The sequence below is a fragment of the Cherax quadricarinatus genome, chromosome 35 (genome assembly GCF_038502225.1).
Source record: "Cherax quadricarinatus isolate ZL_2023a chromosome 35, ASM3850222v1, whole genome shotgun sequence".
Taxonomy (NCBI): domain Eukaryota; kingdom Metazoa; phylum Arthropoda; class Malacostraca; order Decapoda; family Parastacidae; genus Cherax; species Cherax quadricarinatus.
The window spans coordinates 9,093,480-9,119,232 of record NC_091326.1 but is presented as its reverse complement, the minus strand read 5'-3'; the positions used below and the strand labels follow the sequence as shown (position 1 = coordinate 9,119,232).

Genomic DNA, 25,753 nt, shown 5'->3' with positions numbered 1-25,753 from the left:
TTTCTTGAAATCAATCTTGAAACTAATCCCTTGCAATCAATAAGATGAATATGTAAGTCTAGAAATTTAGAAAACAATTCATCTCTTTCACATTTAATTTTGTACAAATACTTATAGTACAATACCGTACACTTCCCAACTACATTATTACATGTTCATCATTCATAAAAGGTACTGTACTACTTACAGCATCCAAAATTCTACACAAATGGATACTTTAAAAAATAAAGGCATGAAAAACTACACACAATAACTAACCACTTGGATGTTGAGGTGCCGCAAAGCCATGCGGAGACACGTACGAAGACCAACAGGTGCAACCCACCATACTTTAGGCGGTGGTGTGCCTTTCACTGTTACATGTTTTAGCACCTGAGAGCAAAAATAAGAAATAAAACAAAATTAACAGGAGCTTAGCTAATTTTATTTGCAAGCAATATAATTCAAGACATTACAACAAAATTATTTTAGCTTATTTTCAATACTTTGCTTCTTCCCAAAAAAGAAAAGCAGTCAGACGGAATCATTCCCAACAATGTAATAAAATGTCACATGTCAATCTGGATTCCAAAATACCTGAAATTTTCATTAAGAATTTTTTATACTGCTTTTGCTAAAGACGTTGCTACTGCTAGCTTACAATGAATGCAGCACTTGCAGACAAGAGAAATTTCTTCTACGGCTGTACATGGAAAGGAGAGAATCTATTTGGTTCAATCCCTACTCACAAATTCCTACATTACACACTGCTCAGGCCACCAACATCTATGACATTTAGTGAGCACAATGCTGGGATTCAGCCTTAAAAAAAAAAAAAACACTTTCACCATCATTCACACACAATCACTGTCTTTGCAGAGGTGTCCAGATATAACAGTTTAGATGTCACTCCAAACAGCCAGTATCCCAAACCCTTCCTTTAAAGTGCAGGCAATGTATTTTCCACCTTCATGACTCAAGTCTAGCTAACCAGACTTACCCATCATAACACAAACTAAAAAAGAAAATATGTATGTACTACACTATTACTAAAAACCTGGAGTGGCATTTATTTTCTACAATTTCCACAATACAATATGAAGATACTATACTCTGTGAAGACGTGTCTTGTGTGCTCTCCGTGAATCTAAACAAGATGTCCTCTCTTGAGCAACTCTACCAGCAGCTAAAGGAAGAACTGAGGGTGGCTAAGCTTGAGATACAGCAACTGACTGAGGAAGACAAGAAGATCCGTAGTAATCCTCCTTTTGAGAATCCTCAAGCCAAGAAAGGAACCTGGACAGTGGCTGGAAAGCATGGAACAAGTTAAGGATCAAGAGGACGGAAGGAGAGGTAGAATCAACGAAGATCCAGGAAACTGTTGTGGAAACATCGAACCCATTCTCCGTGCTACCCAATGAATGAGAGTCAACTACTGGGAACGTCACAACGAACGATGCCAAGGAAAGTAAAAACATTGTTAGGGATAGCCAGCTTAGGTACATGGACAGGGCCTTCTGCTTGAAGGATAGGGGTAGGAGACAGAGGGTTTGCTTTCCTGGGGTTGGGATGGAGGATATTGTTAACCGGCTTGACAACATCATGAACGGTAATGGGATCAATCCTATTATCTGCTTCAGTGCTGGAGGCAATGATGTAGGCAAGTGTAGAAGTGAGGATTTAGTTAGAAGGTACAGGACAGCAATAGACATAATTAGAAAGAAGGGGAGGGCACCCTGTTATATGTAGCATTTTGCCAAGAAGGGGTGTTGGAAATGAATGGTTGTCCAGAGCAATTGGTATTAATTGTTGGCTGGACAAGCACTGTAAGGATAATGCAGTACCATTCATTGACAACTGGGACCACTTCTACAGTAGAAATGACATGTTTGCCAGGGATGGGGTTCACTTATCTAGGGCAAGTGTGGGTTTTCTTGGTAGCTCAGTTGAGGGTGTGGTTAGGACTTTAAACTAGGATTAGTTAGAGGTATGGGTTTAGAAAAAGAAAATAATGAGTATGGATATATTGACTTAGGCTTTGATATTATGAATCTTAATAACAGTCATGGAGTAACACAGGGTAATGAAGATTACAGAAATTGTGTAAAAGCAAAGGTGAATAGGAAAAAGGTGCAGAAGAAAAAACATATACATAACTGTATTTCATACTAATGGTCGAAGTGCAAGAAATAAGATTAATAAATTACATTTGGTAGCATGTGCTGGGAACTTTGATGTCATTGCCATAACTAAAACATGGTATGATTTAAAGAGTCGGGATATGATTGCTGAGTGTAATATTCAAGGGTTTAAGCTGTTCCATGTGGATAGATATAATGGGAAGGGGGGAGAAGTTGCATTATATGTATGAGAAAATATAAACTGTTGCATAAAAATAGATATAAAAATAGATGGATTAGTAACAGAATCTGTTTGGGTAGTTTCTAGAAGGTAAAGAAAAACTAATTCTAGGTGTAATATACCAACCTCCATGCTTGGATCACGATAGAGGGCGACTTCTTTGGGAGGAAACTGTTAGGGCTTGTAGACACAATAACATAGTGATAGTAGGGGATTTTAACTTTAGTCAAATTGAATGGACTTCTTTGACCGATAATCTGGAATCCAGTGACTTCAGGACTGTTTTCTGAAGCAGTGTGCAACAGAGCCTACCAGAGGTAATAATTTGCTCAACCTAGTCTTGTCAAATAAGGAAACACTCGTAAATAATCTGGAGATCACTGAAGAGGTTGAAGCTAGTGATCAGCATTAGATGGAATATGAGAATAACGATAATATGGTAAAAGTCCCTGATTTTCGTTGTGCCGATTATAATGGAGTTAGGGAACAGCTGTCTAATCTGGATTATGGTAATCTAGCTAATAATTTTACTGATGATCATACTTACGATTACGAAGGGATCTGAGTTTTTTAATTTTTTCTTAATAATGTACAGCAAGTTCAGAGCATACACATTCCCCAAAGAGATATTAGGTCAAATAATAACAACCCCAAATGGGTTAACAGGAGACTAAATCATTTTACTAGCAGAGAAAAAGAGAAATTTATAGGCACATCAAAAGAGGAGAGATTAAACTTATTGACCAATATGTTCAGTTAAAAAGAGAAGTAAAAAAGGGGATTAGAAAAGCTAAACGTGACTATGAAATTAAAGTTGCTAATGTATCAAAGAGTAATCCAAAAGGGTTCTTTCAAGTGTACAGGATGAAGGTGAGGGAAAAAGTAGGACCTCTGAAAATTTGGAATGGACAGCTAACGGATAATGAACTATAAATATATTTTTTTTTTTATTATCACACTTGCCGATTCCCACCAAGGCAGGGTGGCCCGAAAAAGAAAAACTTTCACCATCATTCACTCCATCATTGTCTTGCCAGAAGGGTGCTTTACACTACAGTTTTTAAACTGCAACATTAACACCCCTCCTTCTGGAAATGTGTTCTCTATTTAATGATTATTTTTTATCAGTCTTTACTCAAGAAGACGTTAATGAGATTCCAGAAATTAACTATTATTCAGTTCCTGAAGAACTCAAATTAATTAATATTTCTGTCATGAGGGACATGGTTATCAAACAGATAAACTGAAACAAAATAAGTCCCCAGGACACAACGAGTTGTTTTCCAGGGTGCTTAAAGAATGCAAGATGGAACTTAGTCAGCCATTAACGAGCATGTTCAATGCATCCATCTTAACTGGTGTTGTTCCAGAGATGTTGAAGATAGCTGATGTAGTTCCTATATTCAAATCAGGGAATAGGTCCATTCCATTAAATTACCATCCAGTCAGCCTGACATCTATAGTAGGCAAATTAGTAGAATCGATTATAGCTGATATTATTAGAAGTCATCTTTAAGAGCATAATTTGATTAAAAAATCTCAGCAGAGGTTCACGAGAGGTCATTCCTGCCTGATAAATTTACTGACGTTAAATAACAAAAAAGGCACAATACCGTGACTGGAACAACACACAAATAACCCGCACATAGGAGAGAAGAGCTTACGACGACATTTCGGTCCGACTTGGACCATTTACAAAGTCACACTACCAAAAAGGAGAGCAGGATGGGTATATATAGGCAGGAGGTGGTAGTAGTGGAAGGAAGGTAGTAGTCGTGGAGAGGTACTCTTACTACCTTCCCACTACTACTTCCTTCCCTCCACTACTACCACTACTACTACTACTACTACCACCTCCTGCCTACATATACCCATCCTGCTTTCCTTTTCGTTAGTGTGACTTTGTAAATGGTCCAAGTCGGACCGAAATGTCGTCGTAAGGTCCTCTCTTCTATGTGCAGGTTATTTGTGTATTTACTGAAGCTCTTCAATAAAACATTTGAGGCAGTAGACAGTAATAATGAATATGATATTGTTTATTTGGATTTCAGTAAAGCCTTCGATAGAGTACCTCACAAGAGACACTTAAGAAAGGTGGCAGCTCATGGTATAGGAGGAAAACTTCTAGCATGGATAGAGGCAGGGCTTACCAATAGAAAGCAGTTTCCATTAATGGGGTCAAATCTGAATGGGGATTAGTCACTAGTGGCATTCCACAAGGATCAGTTTTAGGCCCTCTCTTGTTTGTAACTTACGTTAATGACCTTGATGAAGGAATTACAAGTGACATGAGCAAATTTGCTGGTGTTACAAAAATAGGCAGTAAGTATAAGGTACTAGTCCTTGGTAATGAAAATAGCCCTCAAAGTTATAAACTAGGTGAAGCAGAGCTTGATCATATAGTATGTGAAAAAGACTTGGGAGTCATGGTAAGCAGAAATCCAAAGCCAAGATAGCAGTGCCTAAGTGTGAGGAATAAGGCTAACAGATTACTGGCTTTTATTTCAAGAAGTGTAAGTAACAGAAGTCCAAAAGTTATTTTACAGCTCTATACATTACTAGTGAGGTCTCATTTGGATTATGCCGCTCTGTTTTGGTCTCCTCACTACAGGATGGATATAGACTCATTAGAGAACACTCAAAGAAGAATGGCTAAAATGATTTACTGTATCAGGAATCTCCTGCATGATGATAGACTTTGAGCCTTGAATCTCCACTCTCTGGAGAGACGTAGAATGAGGGGAGATATCATCAAGGTGTATAAGTGGATGATGGGCATAAACAAAGGTGTAGCTTTAAAAATAGATTGGACAAATATGTAAGTGGGAGGGGCTGGGTCTGATTGGTGTCGTGGGTATGGGAGTTAATTCTTGGATAGTTTTGGGTAGGGGTGGTTTTGATAAGGACCTGCCTTGTATGGATCAGTAGACCTTCTGCAGTGTTCCTCCATTCCTATGTTCTTACTAATGAAAACAGAACAATAGTAATACAAAGGAAAACAATGTACTGATGAAGAGATGCCATGTCATAGTAGAGGTACCATCCAACTTATGACCGAGCTTGGTTCCGACCTACCAGTCGTAAGTCAAATTGGACGCAAGTCGAACCTCAGAAAATTGCCGATAGGGATACTTCAAAAATTAAATATTAATCTTGTAAAGCAATCATTCTTCTATGTTTGTTGTGGAAATCATTTCAATCTGCTCATTATTATTGATTGTTTTTTCACAAAATTGGCGAATAACTTACTTCCGAGATAATAGCCAGAAGCGCATACACACTCGGGAAATATTTTTTTTCCTGAGAAAATCCCTTTTTTCAGCGTTTTCGTAGACTACGAGTGTCTATTACAGTTTGCCCTCATGCCAGATCCGTTTTCTCTCATAATAGTGACAAAAGAAGGGATAATAAGCCTTATGGTTGGTGGTGTCCACAAAGTCCCTTTCCTATCTGCGCAGCAGGATTCATATTATGCTAGATGATATTTATTGTCGTTTTTCTTTGTTTCTATGCTATATTGATATTTTGCCTTATGTTATAATAGATCTACCGTCATAGGAAAATAAGCCTTATTGTTGACATTAGCGTAAGAATAGAACATTTTGTCAGCTGCTCTGTCTCGCTCTTGTGTCAGCACTTCTACCCAGAAGGTTCCTGTATATGAACATCACGGTTATTGTAATGATTTTATTTTATTAGTTTTGTATTTCATTTTTTACTTAACTTTTTATGCTGTTAGTACTGTATTTTATACTGTAAGGTTTAGGTTTAGGAGAAACACTGTGCACAACATAATATTTGCAGCTGGTATGTATGGGGAATCAAATTCAAAATGGGAATTGACACAGTTACTTTTTGCTGATGATACTGTGCTTATGGGAGATTCTAAAGAAAAATTGCAAAGGTTAGTGGATGAGTTTGGGAATGTGTGTAAAGGTAGAAAGTTGAAAGTGAACATAGAAAAGAGTAAGGTGATGAGGGTGTCAAATGATTTAGATAAAGAAAAATTGGATATCAAATTGGGGAGGAGGAGTATGGAAGAAGTGAATGTTTTCAGATACTTGGGAGTTGACGTGTCGGCGGATGGATTTATGAAGGATGAGGTTAATCATAGAATTGATGAGGGAAAAAAGGTGAGTGGTGCGTTGAGGTATATGTGGAGTCAAAAAACGTTATCTATGGAGGCAAAGAAGGGAATGTATGAAAGTATAGTAGTACCAACACTCTTATATGGATGTGAAGCTTGGGTGGTAAATGCAGCAGCGAGGAGACGGTTGGAGGCAGTGGAGATGTCCTGTTTAAGGGCAATGTGTGGTGTAAATATTATGCAGAAAATTCGGAGTGTGGAAATTAGGAGAAGGTGTGGAGTTAATAAAAGTATTAGTCAGAGGGCAGAAGAGGGGTTGTTGAGGTGGTTTGGTCATTTAGAGAGAATGGATCAAAGTAGAATGACATGGAAAGCATATAAATCTATAGGGGAAGGAAGGCGGGGTAGGGGTCGTCCTCGAAAAGGTTGGAGAGAGGGGGTAAAGGAGGTTTTGTGGGTAAGGGGCTTGGACTTCCAGCAAGCGTGCGTGAGCGTGTTAGATAGGAGTGAATGGAGACGAATGGTACTTGGGACCTGACGATCTGTTGGAGTGTGAGCAGGGTAATATTTAGTGAAGGGATTCAGGGAAACCGGTTATTTTCATATAGTCGGACTTGAGTCCTGGAAATGGGAAGTACAATGCCTGCACTTTAAAGGAGGGGTTTGGGATATTGGCAGTTTGGAGGGATATGTTGTGTATCTTTATATGTGTATGCTTCTAGACTGTTGTATTCTGAGCACCTCTGCAAAAACAGTGATAATGTGCGAGTGTGGTGAAAGTGTTGAATGATGATGAAAGTATTTTCTTTTTGGGGATTTTCTTTCTTTTTTGGGTCACCCTGCCTCGGTGGGAGACGGCCGACTTGTTGAAAAAAAAAATGTTTGAAAGAAAGGTTACAAAAGCTATTGCTTGGGTAGCATAAAAAATAGGTTGGGCAAATGTATATGGATGGATCTAAGAAGGCATGTTTCAGTGTCCCTTCTCTATTACATAACATGAAAAAGGAGGAAACTGCAGCAGGCCTGTTGGCCCAAACTTGGAATGCCTTCTCAAATCCATTCACCTATATACATTTGCCCAACCTATTTTTTATGCTACCCAAGCATGACTTTTCCACCACATGTATAACTACTACTACTACCTCTACTTGTGTGGGCGAAACGTTTTCAATAAAGGATCACATTATACTGCTGCATTTGACCATGCGTCTGGCAGCCCTGCTGCCAGATGCACGATCGTAAGTCAAGTAGTCATATGTCACGCAGGTCGTAAGTCGGATGGCAAGTGTATATTTCTCAATGTGGAAAAAAAAAATCCTCTAAACATATCTGGAGAAAACTGCCACAAAGGAACTCTCATTCTGGAGATCTTACATCAGTGACCAGTTATAAACTAACTCAAGCCAATATCTTCCTACTTCAGCCAGATGCAGATTTTAATTTTAATCTCAGATTACCAATGCAGAGGATTGCCACAATGCAAAAAAGAAAAGACTTTTGGCACCATCATTTGTATGAATACGGTTCACAAACTTTTTTTTTTTCAACATGTCAGCCATTTCCCACCGAGGCAAGGTGACCCAAAAAGAAAGAAAAACTTACCGAGTTAATATTTTTTCTAAGGGAGCACTCTTGTCGAGACCATTCATTTAAACGCTGCTGTTCCAGAGCACCATTAAAGAATACAGCAAGCTCTATGTTGTTATTTTGAACTGTTTGCATAAGCACTGCCAAAAACTGCACCATGCGATTCCACTGTCCACCACATACCCAGTCTGGAAGGCATAAATAAATATATAATCAAGCTATTTATTTTATATTTCAAATGAATCATTTTCAGTTATGGAGTCTATGATGTGAAAATCCATTAATGAAATTACATATACATACTAGCTAATCCTTAATTCTGTTCACAGTTGACATAACCTTTGTCATTTGAAAATATATTCAATAATGATGTATTAGTAATAGATAAAGTTTTATTGCTTACAGCAATAATTTAACTCATAATCTTATCTGTAACTATGCATCAGCAATTCTGCCTGCATTCAGGCCTATTTTAAACCATTTCCATTGCTCAATTCAACCTAATTCCTAGCATGCTTGCCAGTATCCTTCCTTTCAATTAACTGCATACAAAAAACTGCCCATTCAAATATCAAATCTACCCAATAAAGTGCACAGGATTCAGTAATTTGTTCAATGTTAAACAAATAAAATAAAAAAAAAATAAAAAAAAAAAAAAATAAATACTGGAGGCATTCCATCCACTAAAGAAATGCTTCCTTTGTTCATTAATCATGTCCCCAGGCCTCTCCTATGTAACACTTGTCCTTTATTTTGAATCCATCATCACACAAAAGTTTTATCCTATTTCTTCGCTAATAAAATAGTATAACCAAGAATGACTGGCCATGGTTTAGGCCATCCCAGTAATTGAAGGAGACCTAGTAAAAATCTCTTAGAGGGGCCCTACCCTTATTCAGAAAAATCACCAAAAACTGAATATTTCCTCCACTTTGAGGCCTATTTCAAGCCACTTCTGGTCTGAAACCAACCAAAATCATCCTAATTTCAATAGTATGCTTGTCATTCCATTAACTGATACAAAGACACTGCCAAAAAAAAAAAAAAAAAAACTACCTTTAGAAAGTGACTCAATTTAAACTATTTTAAGCCAACCACAAGATGAGAGGTTAGCTGTTCCCATCATGCACTGCATGGGGAAGTTTTTTTTTTTTTTTTGTACACTGCAAACACTGCACAGATCCATTCTCTCTTATACAGACCAAATTTTACTGCTTACAGCATATTTGAGGGCACTGTCATTAAGACAGAACTTTAGACACGTGCAACATCTGGGTATCTTTGTTGTAGACATTTTGCCATCCAGTGGCTTTATTAACCCTTTCAGGGTACAGAGGCCAAATTTCAAAGTGTGCACCAGTGTCCAAGAATTTTCAAAAAATAATTTTTTTATTTTTCGTATGAAATGGTAGAGAATCTTTTTCTGAAGGTAATAAAACAAAAAGTACAAAATTTGATGGAAAATTGACGAAATTATGCTCTAGCGAATTTTGATGTGTCAGCGATATTTACGCATCGGTGATTTTGCGGACTTTGACTCCCATTTTAGGCCAATTACATTATTCCAATCAACCAAATTCTTAGCTATTTCACTAGTATTACTTCTGTTCTATCGACTGAGCACAAGAATTTGCCAAGTCAACTGTTTCAACTACAAAATAGTGATCAGAAATTGGTAATTTGGCCAATTTAATGCAAAGTTCAAAATACTCCAATTTCAAAATAGGGCCCAGAATAAACAATGCAGGCATTCCAGGCACTAAACTATCATTTCCTCTGTTCATTAGTTACGTTCATTAGTTTACTAATGAATTCCATTTTGATTTTTTCTTCAAATAATGAATTTTTATTCAAACCAAAAAATAGAAGATTTACTGTTATGCAATATTGTATTTTTTTTTTTTTATTATCACACCGGCCGATTCCCACCAAGGCAGGGTGGCCCGAAAAAGAAAAACTTTCACCATCATTCACTCCATCACTGTCTTGCCAGAAGGGTGCTTTACACTACAGTTTTTAAACTGCAACATTAACACCCCTCCTTCAGAGTGCAGGCACTGTACTTCCCATCTCCAGGACTCAAGTCCGGCCTGCCGGTTTCCCTGAATCCCTTCATAAATGTTACTTTGCTCACACTCCAACAGCACGTCAAGTATTAAAAACCATTTGTCTCCATTCACTCCTATCAAACACGCTCACGCATGCCTGCTGGAAGTCCAAGCCCCTCGCACACAAAACCTCCTTTACCCCCTCCCTCCAACCCTTCCTAGGCCGACCCCTACCCCGCCTTCCTTCCACTACAGACTGATACACTCTTGAAGTCATTCTGTTTCGCTCCATTCTCTCTACATGTCCGAACCACCTCAACAACCCTTCCTCAGCCCTCTGGACAACAGTTTTGGTAATCCCGCACCTCCTCCTAACTTCCAAACTACGAATTCTCTGCATTATATTCACACCACACATTGCCCTCAGACATGACATCTCCACTGCCTCCAGCCTTCTCCTCGCTGCAACATTCATCACCCACACTTCACACCCATATAAGAGCGTTGGTAAAACTATACTCTCATACATTCCCCTCTTTGCCTCCAAGGACAAAGTTCTTTGTCTCCACAGACTCCTAAGTGCACCACTCACTCTTTTTCCCTCATCAATTCTATGATTCACCTCATCTTTCATAGACCCATCCGCTGACACGTCCACTCCCAAATATCTGAATACGTTCACCTCTTCCATACTCTCTCCCTCCAATCTGATATTCAATCTTTCATCACCTAATCTTTTTGTTATCCTCATAACCTTACTCTTTCCTGTATTCACCTTTAATTTTCTTCTTTTGCACACCCTACCAAATTCATCCACCAATCTCTGCAACTTCTCTTCAGAATCTCCCAAGAGCACAGTGTCATCAGCAAAGAGCAGCTGTGACAACTCCCACTTTGTGTGTGATTCTTTATCTTTTAACTCCACGCCTCTTGCCAAGACCCTCGCATTTACTTCTCTTACAACCCCATCTATAAATATATTAAACAACCACGGTGACATCACACATCCTTGTCTAAGGCCTACTTTTACTGGGAAAAAATTTCCCTCTTTCCTACATACTCTAACTTGAGCCTCACTATCCTCGTAAAAACTCTTCACTGCTTTCAGTAACCTACCTCCTACACCATACACTTGCAACATCTGCCACATTGCCCCCCTATCCACCCTGTCATACGCCTTTTCCAAATCCATAAATGCCACAAAGACCTCTTTAGCCTTATCTAAATACTGTTCACTTATATGTTTCACTGTAAACACCTGGTCCACACACCCCCTACCTTTCCTAAAGCCTCCTTGTTCATCTGCTATCCTATTCTCCGTCTTACTCTTAATTCTTTCAATTATAACTCTACCATACACTTTACCAGGTACACTCAACAGACTTATCCCCCTATAATTTTTGCACTCTCTTTTTTCCCCTTTGCCTTTATACAAAGGAACTATGCATGCTCTCTGCCAATCCCTAGGTACCTTACCCTCTTCCATACATTTATTAAACAATTGCACCAACCACTCCAAAACTATATCCCCACCTGCTTTTAACATTTCTATCTTTATCCCATCAATCCCGGCTGCCTTACCCCCTTTCATTTTACCTACTGCCTCACGAACTTCCCCCACACTCACAACTGGCTCTTCCTCACTCCTACAAGATGTTATTCCTCCTTGCCCTATACACGAAATCACAGCTTCCCTATCTTCATCAACATTTAACAATTCCTCAAAATATTCCTTCCATCTTCCCAATACCTCTAACTCTCCATTTAATAACTCTCCTCTCCTATTTTTAACTGACAAATCCATTTGTTCTCTAGGCTTTCTTAACTTGTTAATCTCACTCCAAAACTTTTTCTTATTTTCAACAAAATTTGTTGATAACATCTCACCCACTCTCTCATTTGCTCTCTTTTTACATTGCTTCACCACTCTCTTAACCTCTCTCTTTTTCTCCATATACTCTTCCCTCCTTGCATCACTTCTACTTTGTAAAAACTTCTCATATGCTAACTTTTTCTCCCTTACTACTCTCTTTACATCATCATTCCACCAATCGCTCCTCTTCCCTCCTGCACCCACTTTCCTGTAACCACAAACTTCTGCTGAACACTCTAACACTACATTTTTAAACCTACCCCATACCTCTTCGACCCCATTGCCTATGCTCTCATTAGCCCATCTATCCTCCAATAGCTGTTTATATCTTACCCTAACTGCCTCCTCTTTTAGTTTATAAACCTTCACCTCTCTCTTCCCTGATGCTTCTATTCTCCTTGTATCCCATCTACCTTTTACTCTCAGTGTAGCTACAACTAGAAAGTGATCTGATATATCTGTGGCCCCTCTATAAACATGTACATCCTGAAGTCTACTCAACAGTCTTTTATCTACCAATACATAATCCAACAAACTACTGTCATTTCGCCCTACATCATATCGTGTATACTTATTTATCCTCTTTTTCTTAAAATATGTATTACCTATAACTAAACCCCTTTCTATACAAAGTTCAATCAAAGGGCTCCCATTATCATTTACACCTGGCACCCCAAACTTACCTACCACACCCTCTCTAAAAGTTTCTCCTACTTTAGCATTCAAGTCCCCTACCACAATTACTCTCTCACTTGGTTCAAGGCTCCTATACATTCACTTAACATCTCCCAAAATCTCTCTCTCTCCTCTGCATTCCTCTCTTCTCCAGGTGCATACACGCTTATTATGACCCACTTCTCGCATCCAACCTTTACTTTAATCCACATAATTCTTGAATTTACACATTCATATTCTCTTTTCTCCTTCCATAACTGATCATTTAACATTACTGCTACCCCTTCCTTTGCTCTAACTCTCTCAGATACTCCAGATTTAATCCCATTTATTTCCCCCCACTGAAACTCTCCTACCCCCTTCAGCTTTGTTTCGCTTAGGGCCAGGACATCCAACTTCTTTTCATTCATAACATCAGCAATCATCTGTTTCTTGTCATCCGCACTACATCCACGCACATTTAAGCAACCCAGTTTTATAAAGTTTTTCTTCTTCTCTTTTTTAGTAATTGTATACAGGAGAAGGGGTTACTAGCCCATTGCTCCCGGCATTTTAGTCGCCTCATACGACACGCATGGCTTACGGAGGAAAGATTCTTTTCCACTTCCCCATGGACAATAGAAGAAATAAAAAAGAACAAGAGCTATTTAGAAAAAGGAGAAAAACCTAGATGTATGTATATATATATATGCATGTGCGTGTCTGTGAAGTGTGACCAAAGTGTAAGTAGGAGTAGCAAGATATCCCTGTTATCTAGCGTGTTTATGAGACAGAAAAAGAAACCAGCAATCCTACCATCATGCAAAACAATTACAGGTTTTTGTTTCACAGTCATCTGGCAGGACAGTAGTACTTCCCTGGGTGGTTGCTGTCTACCAACCTACTACCTATATTGCAATATTGTAATAATTGTATAAATAATATCAGCACATTTGTGAACATGTATTAGAGCCACCAGCAGGCGTATATTAGACATGTGAGGTCATTTGTTTACTCTTGAATACTGGCAAAAATTTAACATTTCTGCTACTTTGAGCTCAGTTTCAAGCCATTTCCAGTACTAAAACCAATCAAAATCATCCCTATTTCTGTAATATGTCTTCCATTCTATCAAATGAGACCAAGAAATCACAAATACAACTATAAAAAACATACAAAAAACACTGCAAAGTCGCTGTTTTAATCGAAAATTACGGTCTGTTTTTTTTCTCTCATTATGCACTATGTGATGCAGGATTTGTTTTATGTGGTGCACACACATCACATAAATGTATTCTCTCATATCAAGGCCAAAATTTACCACTTACACCTTATCAGAGTGAACTGAGCTCATGACACAGATCTATGGTTTGGACCCTCAACGTAAAGCCGTAGATCTATGGCACAGACCCTCAAGGGGTTAATACAAATTCAAGGACATAATTGGAAGACAGTAGAACTATATACAAAAGATAAGGTAATCAGTTCCTCAGCCTTGGAGTTGGTGTGAAGAGCACCGTAGTCGTGAAGAATCTGAAGCACAGGCAAGAAGGCTGGTGCTTATATATTGGTATCAGGTGGTTAGGGATGGGTAGCAGATGAAGACATTATCACTGGTAGGCAGGATTCCCCAGGACATCTCCAAAACCTTCTTCATTACTACTAACCCATCCCTTGGGCATGACCTGCTTCCACTGGGGTATCCCACCTACAAGTGACAATGTCTTCATCTGCTACCCATCACTTACTACCTGACGCCAGAATATAAGCACCAGCCTTCTTACCCATGCTCCAGATTCTTCAGGACTACAGTGCTCTTCACACTAACTCCAAGGGTGAGGGATTAACTACCTCAACTTTTGTATACAGTTCTACTGTCTTCCAATTATGTCCTTGAATTTGTATTGATAAATCCACTGGATGGCAAAACATCTACAATAAGGATACCCAGATATAGCACGTGTCTAATTTTCATCTTGTTGGCATTGTATACCATTCATGTACAAGACAGAACTACTTGAGTGACACAGGTATCAATGATATAGGTCTATGTAGGAGATAGTGAAAGGGTTAACCGTTACATATTAGAGACAGTAATATGTAACAGTATAGCTCTACAAATTTTTGATGGCCAGAAGTAAAATTTTCCATAAGGACAATCTTAATGAATATATATATCATTACTGTTCAATGAACTAGCTAATGTTATCCTCGATAAATTCTCCCAAAACAACATCAACTAAAACTAATAAAAATTTGATTCATTTTGGTAACAATACATACCTGAGAAGAACCCTCCATACAGCCTGTCAAGACAATATTCCCCATCCACCACAAGAGTGAGTGGTGTGTGACCATATCCACCTCTTGGAGCATTGCGCTGATTACCACGTCGTATCCCAACACTCTTTGCAATTTTCAGGAGATCCACGGGGACACACGCACCTGGTACTTGCGACTCTAAAAATCTTTGTAGGTCTTGAATAACCATTTTAAAATGTTTAAAAAATTTTGTTGTGGATGAACTGCCTTAAAAAAATTTTAATTTTAAACTGATATGGTTCTGATTTATTCCCCCTCACATGATTTTTTTTTATTAAGTCCTCATGTTCTTGGCAGCAACACCTGAAAAACAACAAAAACTCTGTAAAATACATGTGATTTTATTCTTATATGCATTAATACAAAAATACATATAATAATACAGAATCCTTCATTTCTGAAATATAGCACAAACAAATTCTGTTACAATAGTTACATTTTACCATGGCTTTTATGACTATTTTTTTATTAACACATCAGCCATCTCCCACTGAAAAATAAAAACTTTCACCATCATTCACTCCATCACTGTCTTGCCAGAGGCATGCCTACACTACAGTTATACTTCCCATCTCCAGGACTCAAGTCCAGCCTGCCAATTTCCCTGAATCCCTTCATAAACATTACCTTGCTTACACTCCAACAGAACGTCAATTAATACCATTTTTATGAGGAAGTACTAAATTCATAAAGGTCATGCAGGGTCATCAACCTGTTGTCCCATTCACTTAACAAGCAAGTAGGTACCTGGGTGTTAGTCAACTGGTGTGCATTGCATCCTGGGGGACAAGATTGAGGACCCCAATGGAAATATGACAAATCCCTTGATGATGCACTGCCTTTCTTGGGTTATCCTGGGTGGCTAACTCTCAGGGGTTAAGAATCCAATGAAATATTATCTTATAGTGTTTAGATAAAATTCCCAATAGCAGCTCATTAATACAGTACCACAGTACAGTACTATGATACGACTCGTGTAGTGTTAGTTTGATGCTTACAGGCTCACTAAACATATTATAGCAAAATATAAAACTACAAACTAAAAAGTGAGCCTCTCCACAGTGAATATGTCATCACACACATACTAATACCTGAATTCTCTATGTTAACATATAATGCAGAGAATTCGTAGTTTGGAAATTAGGAGAAGGCGTGGGATTACCAAAACTATTACCCAGAGGGCTGAGGAGGGGTTGTTGAGGTGGTTTGGACATGTAGAGAGAATGGAACAAAACAGAATGACTTCAAGAGTGAATAAATCTGTAGTGGAGGGAAGGTAAGGTAGGGGTCGGCCTAGGAAAGGTTGGAGTGAGGGGGTAAAGGAGGTTTTTGTGTGCGAGGGGCTTGGACTTCCAGCAAGCATGCATGACCGTATTTGATAGGAGTGAATAGAGACAAATGGTTTTTAATACTTGACATGCTGTTGGAGTGTGAGGAAAGTAACATATATGAAGGGATTCAGGAAGAAACCAGCAGGCCGGACTTGAGTCCTGGAGATGGGAAGTACAGTGTCTGCACTCTGAAGGAGGGGTGTTAATGTTGTGGTTTTATAACTGTAGTGTAAAGCAAGAAGGGTGCTTTAGACTACACACTTACACATCAGCCAATTCCCACCCTGCCTTGGTGAGAATCAGCCGATGTGTTAATAAAAAAAAATAGAACATATTCAGAGTTGGTTCTCAATGTCTGACTTAATAAAATGTCATTTTTGATGAAGTTATGCTGCTCTGATCAACCACTCAATACTCCTCACTTTTGCTGACCCAGCTTTTTCAGTTAAAAACTGTTGAAATGATGTTTACATAAATCTTCAACTTATTACAGTAAATTCACTTCATAAACTGATCAATATTGAGTTTAGCTGCTCGGTTACTGACTATAAATTCTCCAGGGTCAGGTGGGTTGCATAATGGAGACAATGAAGTTACATTTTCCATAAATGGGATAAAAACTACTTTTTTAGTAACAAAACCTACTCAGATGTAACCCAACCTAACCTAGACAGAATTACTTCTAGACTTTGCTAGGTTTGGTTTACATTATGTTGAGATTCTTGACCACAAAATAGTTTATTTTCATAGGCCTAAAACATGTCTCACAAATAATCCACACTGAGAAGAGGAAATTTATGGCGTTTCTTCTTCTAAGTACAGGTTATCCAGCCATGGATAACTTTTTCATTCTTTATACAGTGAAACCTCAAATTTCGAACGTATCACTTATCGAACTTTTCGAAAATCGAACGCTTTTTTCGAACCAACTTTGTCCCTATTATCGGACTCGCCCCTATTTTCGAACTGCCGGGTACTGGACCTGTCCAGCAGCCTGCTCTATCTGCGTCCCCACACAGGCACCGTGAGCCAGTCTGGTTTTGTTGATGCTTGAGTGAACACTAATCTTCGCTCTCATTCAAACATTTTACGATTACATGTACTTCATTGTGTTTAGTGCTTGTGGGACTGTGAAATAAGCTACCACGGGCCCAAAGAAACTTGTTAGTAGTATCCCTGTGGTAAATAAAGTGAGAAACACAATAGATGTGAAGAAGGAAATACAGAAGTATGAGAGTGGTGTGAGACTTGTTGAGCTTGCCAGGATGTACAGAGGACTGTGGACAGTTTGTGAGACAGAAACAGAGGACTGTAGACAATTATTTTGTGAGACAGAAACAGAGGACTGTAGATAGTTATTTTGTGAGACAGGGGTCCAGTGACTCTCAAGCTGGTCCTAGTGGTATTAAAATACAGAGAAGGGAAGTAACCCCAGAGAGGGCTTTGATACCTGACGTCCTCATGGAGGGGGAGTCCCCTTCCAAACACTAACCCCAACTCCCTCTCTCCTCCTCCCTATCTTCCAGATGCCATCGCCAATCTTCAGTAAAGGTAAGTAAAAATGTTATTTTATATGTTTATTTACATTTATTAATACATAATTGAACACTATATTTGTTGTGTGTATGTATAACTATAATTAATCTCTACAAAATGTATTTTTTTTTGTGAATATTTTTGGGTTTCTGGAACGGATTAATTGTACAGTGGAACCTCAAATATCGAACTTTCTTCTTTCCAGACGGCTGTTCGAGTGCCGTTACCGAACTAATTTATTCCCATCAAAAATAATGTAAATTAGATTAGTTCATTTCAGACCATCAAAAATACACTTATAAAAGCACTTACAAAAATACACTTACATAATTGGTTGAGTTGAGAGCAGTTCGATATTTGAGGTTCCACTGTATTTCCATTATTGCTTATGGGAAATATTGCTTCGCTTTTCAGACTTTTTGAATTTAGAACTAACTCCTGGAATGGATTAAGTTCAATATTTGAGGTTCCACTGTATAATAACTCCATTGCACAACCCACTTCACAGAAAATTTGGTAAACTGCTCCTCAGCAGATTTCAACCATTACTTATAGTTTGAATGGTACAGTATTGAGACTTTTACAGTTAAAACATCCACTGATGCAGTATCCGTGGTTTCAGTTATCCACGGTTCACTGTGGTCCAAAAATACCTCTTAATTTTGCATAATAATGGCTCCAAAGTGCAAAAGTAGAGAAGCTAGCAGTTCTTGAAAGCCTAAGAAAAAACAGGAAGTGCTTCCCATCAATGAAAAAGTGATAATTCTCCACTTACTGTGCACAATTTATTAATGAAACTTTATAATAGGTATCCATGCCAGGTCCTTGGAACATATCCCTTGCAGATATGGGGGTCCTACTGTACTGCAATGAAAAATGTAATCTAATGTAACAAAACTAACTGAACCTAAACTAAAATAACTTAACCTTACTCTGCCATCAGTACTGGTGCATCTTGTTTGCATATGAACAGGTAAGTGACAAGAATACCAACAACTGATTAAATCAGACATGCTGAGAAGCCAACATAAATGTACTGTTTTTGCTAGTATCTCCCAAAATAACAATTTGTACAAGAAATACTTACTTATTCCTAGGTATACATAGAATGTACGTCCTATAAATGGTAAACTAATATCTGAGTTCTGCAAAGCAGTAGTCAGCAACTATAGCTAAAAATTTACACAAATTATATTTAAGGTGAAATCCCAGCAGGTAAACTCACTACCTACCCATGAATTATTATAGTGATTAGGAAACAATAAACGAATAGGGATTATTTGGTATTCGCCTAGCAGTGTGTGCATGTTTAACACTGTTGTGGGTGGCTTCCCGCACCCCAATGCAACCAAGCCACACCGACTTTCTTGGGTTATCCTGGGTTACAACACCTAAGGGTTAATAATACAAATAAAATCTTATGCTGTGGCTTTCATAAAGTACTAAACTCATGTGGGTCATTCAGGCACATGAGTGGCAGAGGCTCAATCCTGTTGGGTAACTGCAGGCCTGGATGGCTAGTCACATTGTTAGTGATTCCAAATAAAGATAGTATTTTGTAACCTCAGGAAGTCTTGAACTAAGGAGCATTGCATAAGAGAAAAAATTATGAAGTACCTGAAACCAGCTTGCAAAAATGTTAAGGTGCAAATTTATTATATTCTAAATGTAGTAGCATTCAAGGGAAACTATCAAATTAATTCACATAATTACTGTACATGAATGGGGAAGTACTAGTCGTAAGAGTCCTACAATGCCTGAAGATAAACTCAGCTGTTTTAACTTTGTAAAATTTAAATAATAAAATATTACAAGGACCCTAATGGAAATAAGTCACTATCTGACTTTCTTAGGGTTATCTTAGGTACTTACTCTAAGTATGATCATTGTTCTTAAGTGTACCTGTTATAAATAAACTTGCTTAATGAGAGGCAGTCTGGTTTGTTAAGATGAAGGGGACTAGAACTAACGCATCCCAATAGAAATATCACTTGACTTTGTTTGAGGGGTTACCTTAGGTAATTTACACACGTTACTAGGTTTGATAATTGTAATTATGTATAACTGTACCTAAATCAATTTACTCGCTAATCAGCATCACATCACCCAACCTTTAGGGAAGACAAAAAAAAAGTAAATTAATTTCCGTTAAGGTTATTTGACCTCGAAAGGTTATTAACCTAAGATGACCCAAAAGAGCCTGATAATATGGCTTATTTACAGTGTGGTGCATCCATGGGATAGTAGGTACAGCAGGAGAGTCACCAGCCGGGTGTAGGGCATCAGCTTGGTGCACACCACCACCACCTCTCAACACACGTCTCCAACACTTCCCAACCACTACCCCCCCAGCTGAAGGGGTTAGAACAAGGAGTTTACCTGGGCGTGGGTCCCGGGGTCTGGCTTACTCAGCTTCCAGCACAGCTGTTCCTCCTCCTGCTGCTGCTGCTGTTTCTGCTGGTGTTGGCGCAGGCGGCCACAGCACCACCTAAGCGGGTCGATTCCACCCACTTCTTTCCCTCTTGGGCCGCACTGACAGCTCCACTCACCTACCTGCACTGCTAAGGTGCAACCTCACACATCCTTCTACCCTGACAAATTCAAAATTTCGGTCAAAATGGCCCGAGTTTATTGACAATTGGTGATTGTGTATTAGTGAGGCTGGCTGACGTCAGGCCACACCTCGCTCCAGATGGCGCCACCACAACCCGCCAAAATTTAAATAAACAAATAAATAAATTAAGTATGTAAGTTTATTTAAGCACAGGTACACATAGGTACAATTATCATACATGGTGTAAATTACCTAGGATAACCAAGAAAATCCAGATAAAGTGACTTATTTTCATTGTATCACGAAGTAAAAAAATATTATTTTTGGGACCCTGCATAAATATTTCCCATGAATACTGTGCTCTTTGGGCATAATTTTATGAAAAAAATTTTTTATGATAAATACAGCACTACTGTAAAACGCATAATATTCGCGGAATACTATAAAACCCGCTTCCATAAATATCAGAAAAAATGCGATCAATAAAGTTTGTGCACTATGGGTAAGATGTAAATTATTATTATAATAGGATGTTTAAAATATTACTTCAAAATAAGGTCTTTATAACATGCTTCAGAATCTTTCAAACTTGCTACGATATGAACATCAAATAAATCTACATCATGAGTAATTTAAAACATAAGTAATATAAAACACCTTGGTTACTAACCAGGTAATAAAGAGAGTAAGAAAACTAGGCTACCTCCCCTCCCTCTTTTTTTTTCTACTTACAAAGTTAAACATATGTTCCATTTCAAAATTAATAAACTCGTAAAAATCATACCAAACGCGTTTTGTATTAGTATCTAGTTTTTAGTATATAATTTTAAAACGTTATGTGTACTTTTACTTATTAGTCATTAGTGGAAAAATAGACACATAAGCCGTGTAATGTGATTCTTTATTGACAACGTTTCGCCCACACAGTGGGCTTTATCAGGCTGATTGGACGTTAATTTGAAGGAATCGACTTATCCCCTTATTTGAATATAAGAACTACATTAACTATCTTCCACATCTCTGGCACAACACCAGTTAAGATGAACGCATTAAACACGCTCCTGAATGGCTGATTAAGTTCCATCTTGCATTCAGTACCCTGGAAAACAACTCGTCGGGTCCCTGCGACTTAATTTGTTTCACTTTATCTGTCTGTTTGATAACATGTCTCTCGTGACAGTAATATTAGTTAATTTGAATTCTTCAGGAACTGAATAATTGTTAATTTCTAGAATCTCATTTACGTTTTCTTGTGTAAAGACTGACAAAAAATAATCGCTTGTAATTCCTTCATCTAGGTCATTAATGTAAATTATAAACAACAGAGGGCCTAAAATTGACCCTTGTGGAACGCCACTAGTTACTAATCCCCATTCAGATTTAACCCCATTAATGGAAATTCTGCTTTCTGTTGGTAAGCCATGCTTCTATCCATGCTAGAACTTTTCCTCTTATACCATGAGCTGCCACTTTTCTTAAGAGTCTTTTTTTTTGTGTGTGAGGAACTCTTTCGAAGGCCTTACTGAAATCCAAATAAACAATATCATATGCTTTATCACTGTCTACTGCCTCAAATGTTTTATTGAAGAATGCCAGTAAATTTGTCAGGCAGGAACGACCTCTCATGTCTTCCTTTGCAGATGACACCCGAATCTGCGTGACATTGTCCTCCACTGAAGACACTGCAAGACTCCAGGCGGACATCAACCAAACCTTTAAATGGGCTGCAGAAAACAAAATGAAGTTCAATGATGAGAAATTTCAATTACTCCGATATGGAAAACGTGAGGAAATTAAAACTTCATCGGAGCATAAAATAAATTCCAAACTCACAACAGAGCGAAAAACTAATGTTCAAGACCTGGAGTTTACCTGGAGAGAGTTCCGGGGGTCAACGCCCCCGCGGCCCGGTCTGTGACCAGGCCTCCTGGTGGATCAGAGCCTGATCAACCAGGCTGTTACTGCTGGCTGCACGCAAACCAACGTACGAGCCACAGCCCGGCTGGTCAGGAACCGACTTTAGGTGCTTGTCCAGTGCCAGCTTGAAGACTGCCAGGGGTCTGTTGGTAATCCCCCTTATGTGTGCTGGGAGGCAGTTGAACAGTCTCGGGCCCCTGACACTTATTGTATGGTCTCTTAACGTGCTAGTGACACCCCTGCTTTTCATTGGGGGGATGTTACATCGTCTGCCAAGTCTTTTGCTTTCGTAGTGAGTGATTTTCGTGTGCAAGTTCGGTACTAGTCCCTCTAGGATTTTCCAGGTGTATATAATCATGTATCTCTCCCGCCTGCATTCCAGGGAATACAGGTTTAGGAACCTCAAGCGCTCCCAGTAATTGAGGTGTTTTATCTCCGTTATGCGCGCCGTGAAAGTTCTCTGTACATTTTCTAGGTCAGCAATTTCACCTGCCTTGAAAGGTGCTGTTAGAGTGCAGCAATATTCCAGCCTAGATAGAACAAGTGACCTGAAGAGTGTCATCATGGGCTTGGCCTCCCTAGTTTTGAAGGTTCTCATTATCCATCCTGTCATTTTTCTAGCAGATGCGATTGATACAATGTTATGGTCCTTGAAGGTGAGATCCTCCGACCTGGGTGTAATTATGACAGAAAATCTCACCTTCAAGGACCATAACATTGTATCAATCAAATCTGCTAGAAAAATGACGGGATAGATAATGAGAACCTTCAAAACCAGGGATGCCAAGCCCATGATGACACTCTTCAGGTCGCTTGTTCTATCTAGGCTGGAATATTGCTGCACACTAACAGCACCTTTCAAGGCAGGTGAAATTGCTAGCCTAGAAAATTTACAGAGAACCTTCACGGCGCGCATAACTGAGATGAAACACCTCAGCTTAATGGGAACGCTTGAAGTTCCTAAACCCGTACTCCCTAGAACGCAGGCGGGAGAGATACATGACTATATACACTTCTAAAATCCTAGAGGGATTAGTACCAAACTTGTACACGAAAATCATTCCTTATGAAAGTAAAAGACTCTGCAGTCGATGCAACATCCCCCCAATGAAAAGCAGGGGTGCCACTAGCACGTCAAGAGACAACACAATGAATGTCAGGGGCCCAAGACTATTCAACTCCCTCCCAACATACATAAGGAGGATTACCAATAGACCCCTGGCTGTTTTTAAGCTGTCACTGGACAAGCACCTAAAGTCGGTACCTGACCAGCCGGGCTGTGGTTCGTACGTTGGATTGCGTGCAGCCAGCAGTAACAGCCTGGCTGAGCAGGCTCTAATACACCATGAGACCTGGTCACAGACCGGGCGGCGGGGTCGTTGACCCCCGGAACTCTCTCCAGGTATACTCTCGTGAACCCATGCTCTGATTCATTAATCAAATAATGATCTTCACGATGACTTATAATAATATCAGCTATAACTGATTCTGATAATTTACCTACTATAGACGTCAGGCTTATTGGACGGTAATTTGATGGAATGGACTTAACCCCTGATTTGAATATAGGAATTGCATTAGCTATCTTCCACATTTTTGGCACAACACCAATTAGGATGGGCGCATTAAACACGTTCGTTAATGGCTGATTAAGTTCCATCTTGTATTCTTTAAGTACCCTGGAAAACAACTTGTCGGGTCCCGGGGACTTATTTTGTTTCAGTTTGTCTATCTTTTTATTTATTTATTTATTTAGTATTTTGAGCATACATACAGAGGTACAAAAAAATACAGGTAAGAGCAGCATACCAAAGTCACTTGTATGCATAGCATTACGGACTGGCTTAAAATTAACTTAAGATTAACTAAGCAATGATGAAATCAATGATAAAACATTATTGTAAACAGATAACAATAAAGCACAAATGAGTATTACAAAGACAGGTCATATGGTTGCATGCGTTTCTGTACATTCAGTGGAATGGAGTATTCTGTTAGGTTACCTGTAGGTTATTCCGGGGATCAACGCCCCCGCGGCCCGATCCATGACCAGGCCTCCCGATGGATCAGGGCCTGATCAACTAGGCTGTTACTGCTGGCCGCACGCAGTCCAACGTACGAGCCACAGCCCGGCTGATCCGGCACTGACTTTAGGTATCTGTCCAGCTCCCTCTTGAAGGCAGCCAGGGGCTTATTGGCAATTCCCCTAATGCTTGATGGGAGGCTGTTGAACAGTTTTGGGCCCCAGACACTTATGGTGTTTTCCCCTTAGTGTACCAATGGCGCCCCTACTTTTTATTGGGGGCATTTTGCATCGCCTGCCCAGTCTTTTACTTTCGTAGGGAGTGATTTCTGTGTGCAGATTTGGGACCATTCCTTCCAAGATTTTCCAAGTGTAGATTATGATATATCTCTCATTCCTGCGTTCCAACGAGTACAAGTCAAGTGCTTCCAAGCGTTCCCAGTAGTTAAGGTGCTTGACAGAACTTATACGTGCAGTAAAGGATCTCTATACACTCTCTAGATCTGCGATTTCACCTGCTTTGAATGGAGATGTTAATGTACAGCAGTATTCCAGCCTAGAGAGAACAAGTGATTTGAAAAGGATCATCATTGGCTTGGCATCTCTCGTTTTGAAAGTTCTCATTATCCATCCCATCATTTTCTTTGCACGTGCGATCGTGGCACTGTTGTGATCCTTGAAAGTGAGATCCTCAGACATTACTACTCCCATGTCCCTTACATTATTTTTCCACTCTATTGTATGGCCGGAGTCAGTAGTATACTCTGTTCTAGTTATTATCTCCTCCAGTTTTCTATAACGGAGTAGTTGGAATTTGTCCTCATTGAACATCATATTGTTTACCGTTGCCCACTGGAAAACTTTGTTTATATCTTCTTGGAGGTTAACCGCGTCCTCAGCAGATGACAGCCTCATGCAGATCCTAGTATCATCCGCAAAGGATGATACGGTGCTGTGGTGTATATCTCTGTCTATGTCTGATATGAGGATAAGGAATAAGATGGGGGTGAGTACTGTGCCTTGTGGAACAGAGCTCTTCACTATGGCAGCCTCCGATTTAACTCTGTTGACCACTACTCTTTGTGTTCGATTTGTTAGGAAGTTGAAGATCCATCTCCCCACTTTCCCAGTTATTCCTTTAGCACGTATTTATGGGCTATTACGCCATGATCGCATTTGTCAAATGCTTTTGCAAAGTCTGTGTATATTACATCTGCATTCTGATTTTCTTTCAGTGCATCCAAGGCCATGTCATAGTGATCCAGTAGTTGTGAGAGGCAGGAGCGACCTGCCCTGAACCCATGTTGCCCTGGATTGTGCAGATTTTGGGAATCCAGGTGATTTGCAATCCTGCTTCTTAGGACTCGTTCAAAGATTTTTATGATGTGGGACGTCAGAGCTATTGGTCTATAGTTCTTAGCTAATGCTTTGCTGCCACCTTTATGGAGTGGGGCTATATCCGTTGTTTTAAGTGACTGTGG

The 25,753-nt window shown here is 39.2% G+C and overlaps 1 protein-coding gene across 17 annotated transcripts in view; it reads right to left on the bottom strand.

Annotated features, from left to right (window-relative positions):
- The window catches only part of LOC128694998 (constitutive coactivator of PPAR-gamma-like protein 1 homolog), a 224,507-nt gene extending 204,033 nt beyond the window's left edge, over positions 1-20,474 (bottom strand). For 15 of the 17 annotated variants that reach the window (XR_008407941.1, XR_008407942.2, XR_008407943.1 and 12 more), the window contains exons 1-4: positions 20,158-20,474; positions 14,873-15,214; positions 8,030-8,202; positions 259-372 (exon numbers count right to left, since the gene is read on the bottom strand). Coding sequence is in view for 13 of the 17 variants with exons in the window: in XM_053785384.1 (XP_053641359.1) it covers positions 259-372; positions 8,030-8,202; positions 14,873-15,080 (495 nt within the window). In the remaining 4 variants the exon portion in view is untranslated. Of the gene's footprint in view, positions 1-258; positions 373-8,029; positions 8,203-14,872; positions 15,215-18,553; positions 18,643-19,999; positions 20,127-20,157 lie in introns of those variants that run through there. The other 2 variants (XM_053785385.1, XM_053785386.2) reach the window with 2 other exon arrangements.
- Positions 20,475-25,753: the final 5,279 nt, after the last annotated feature.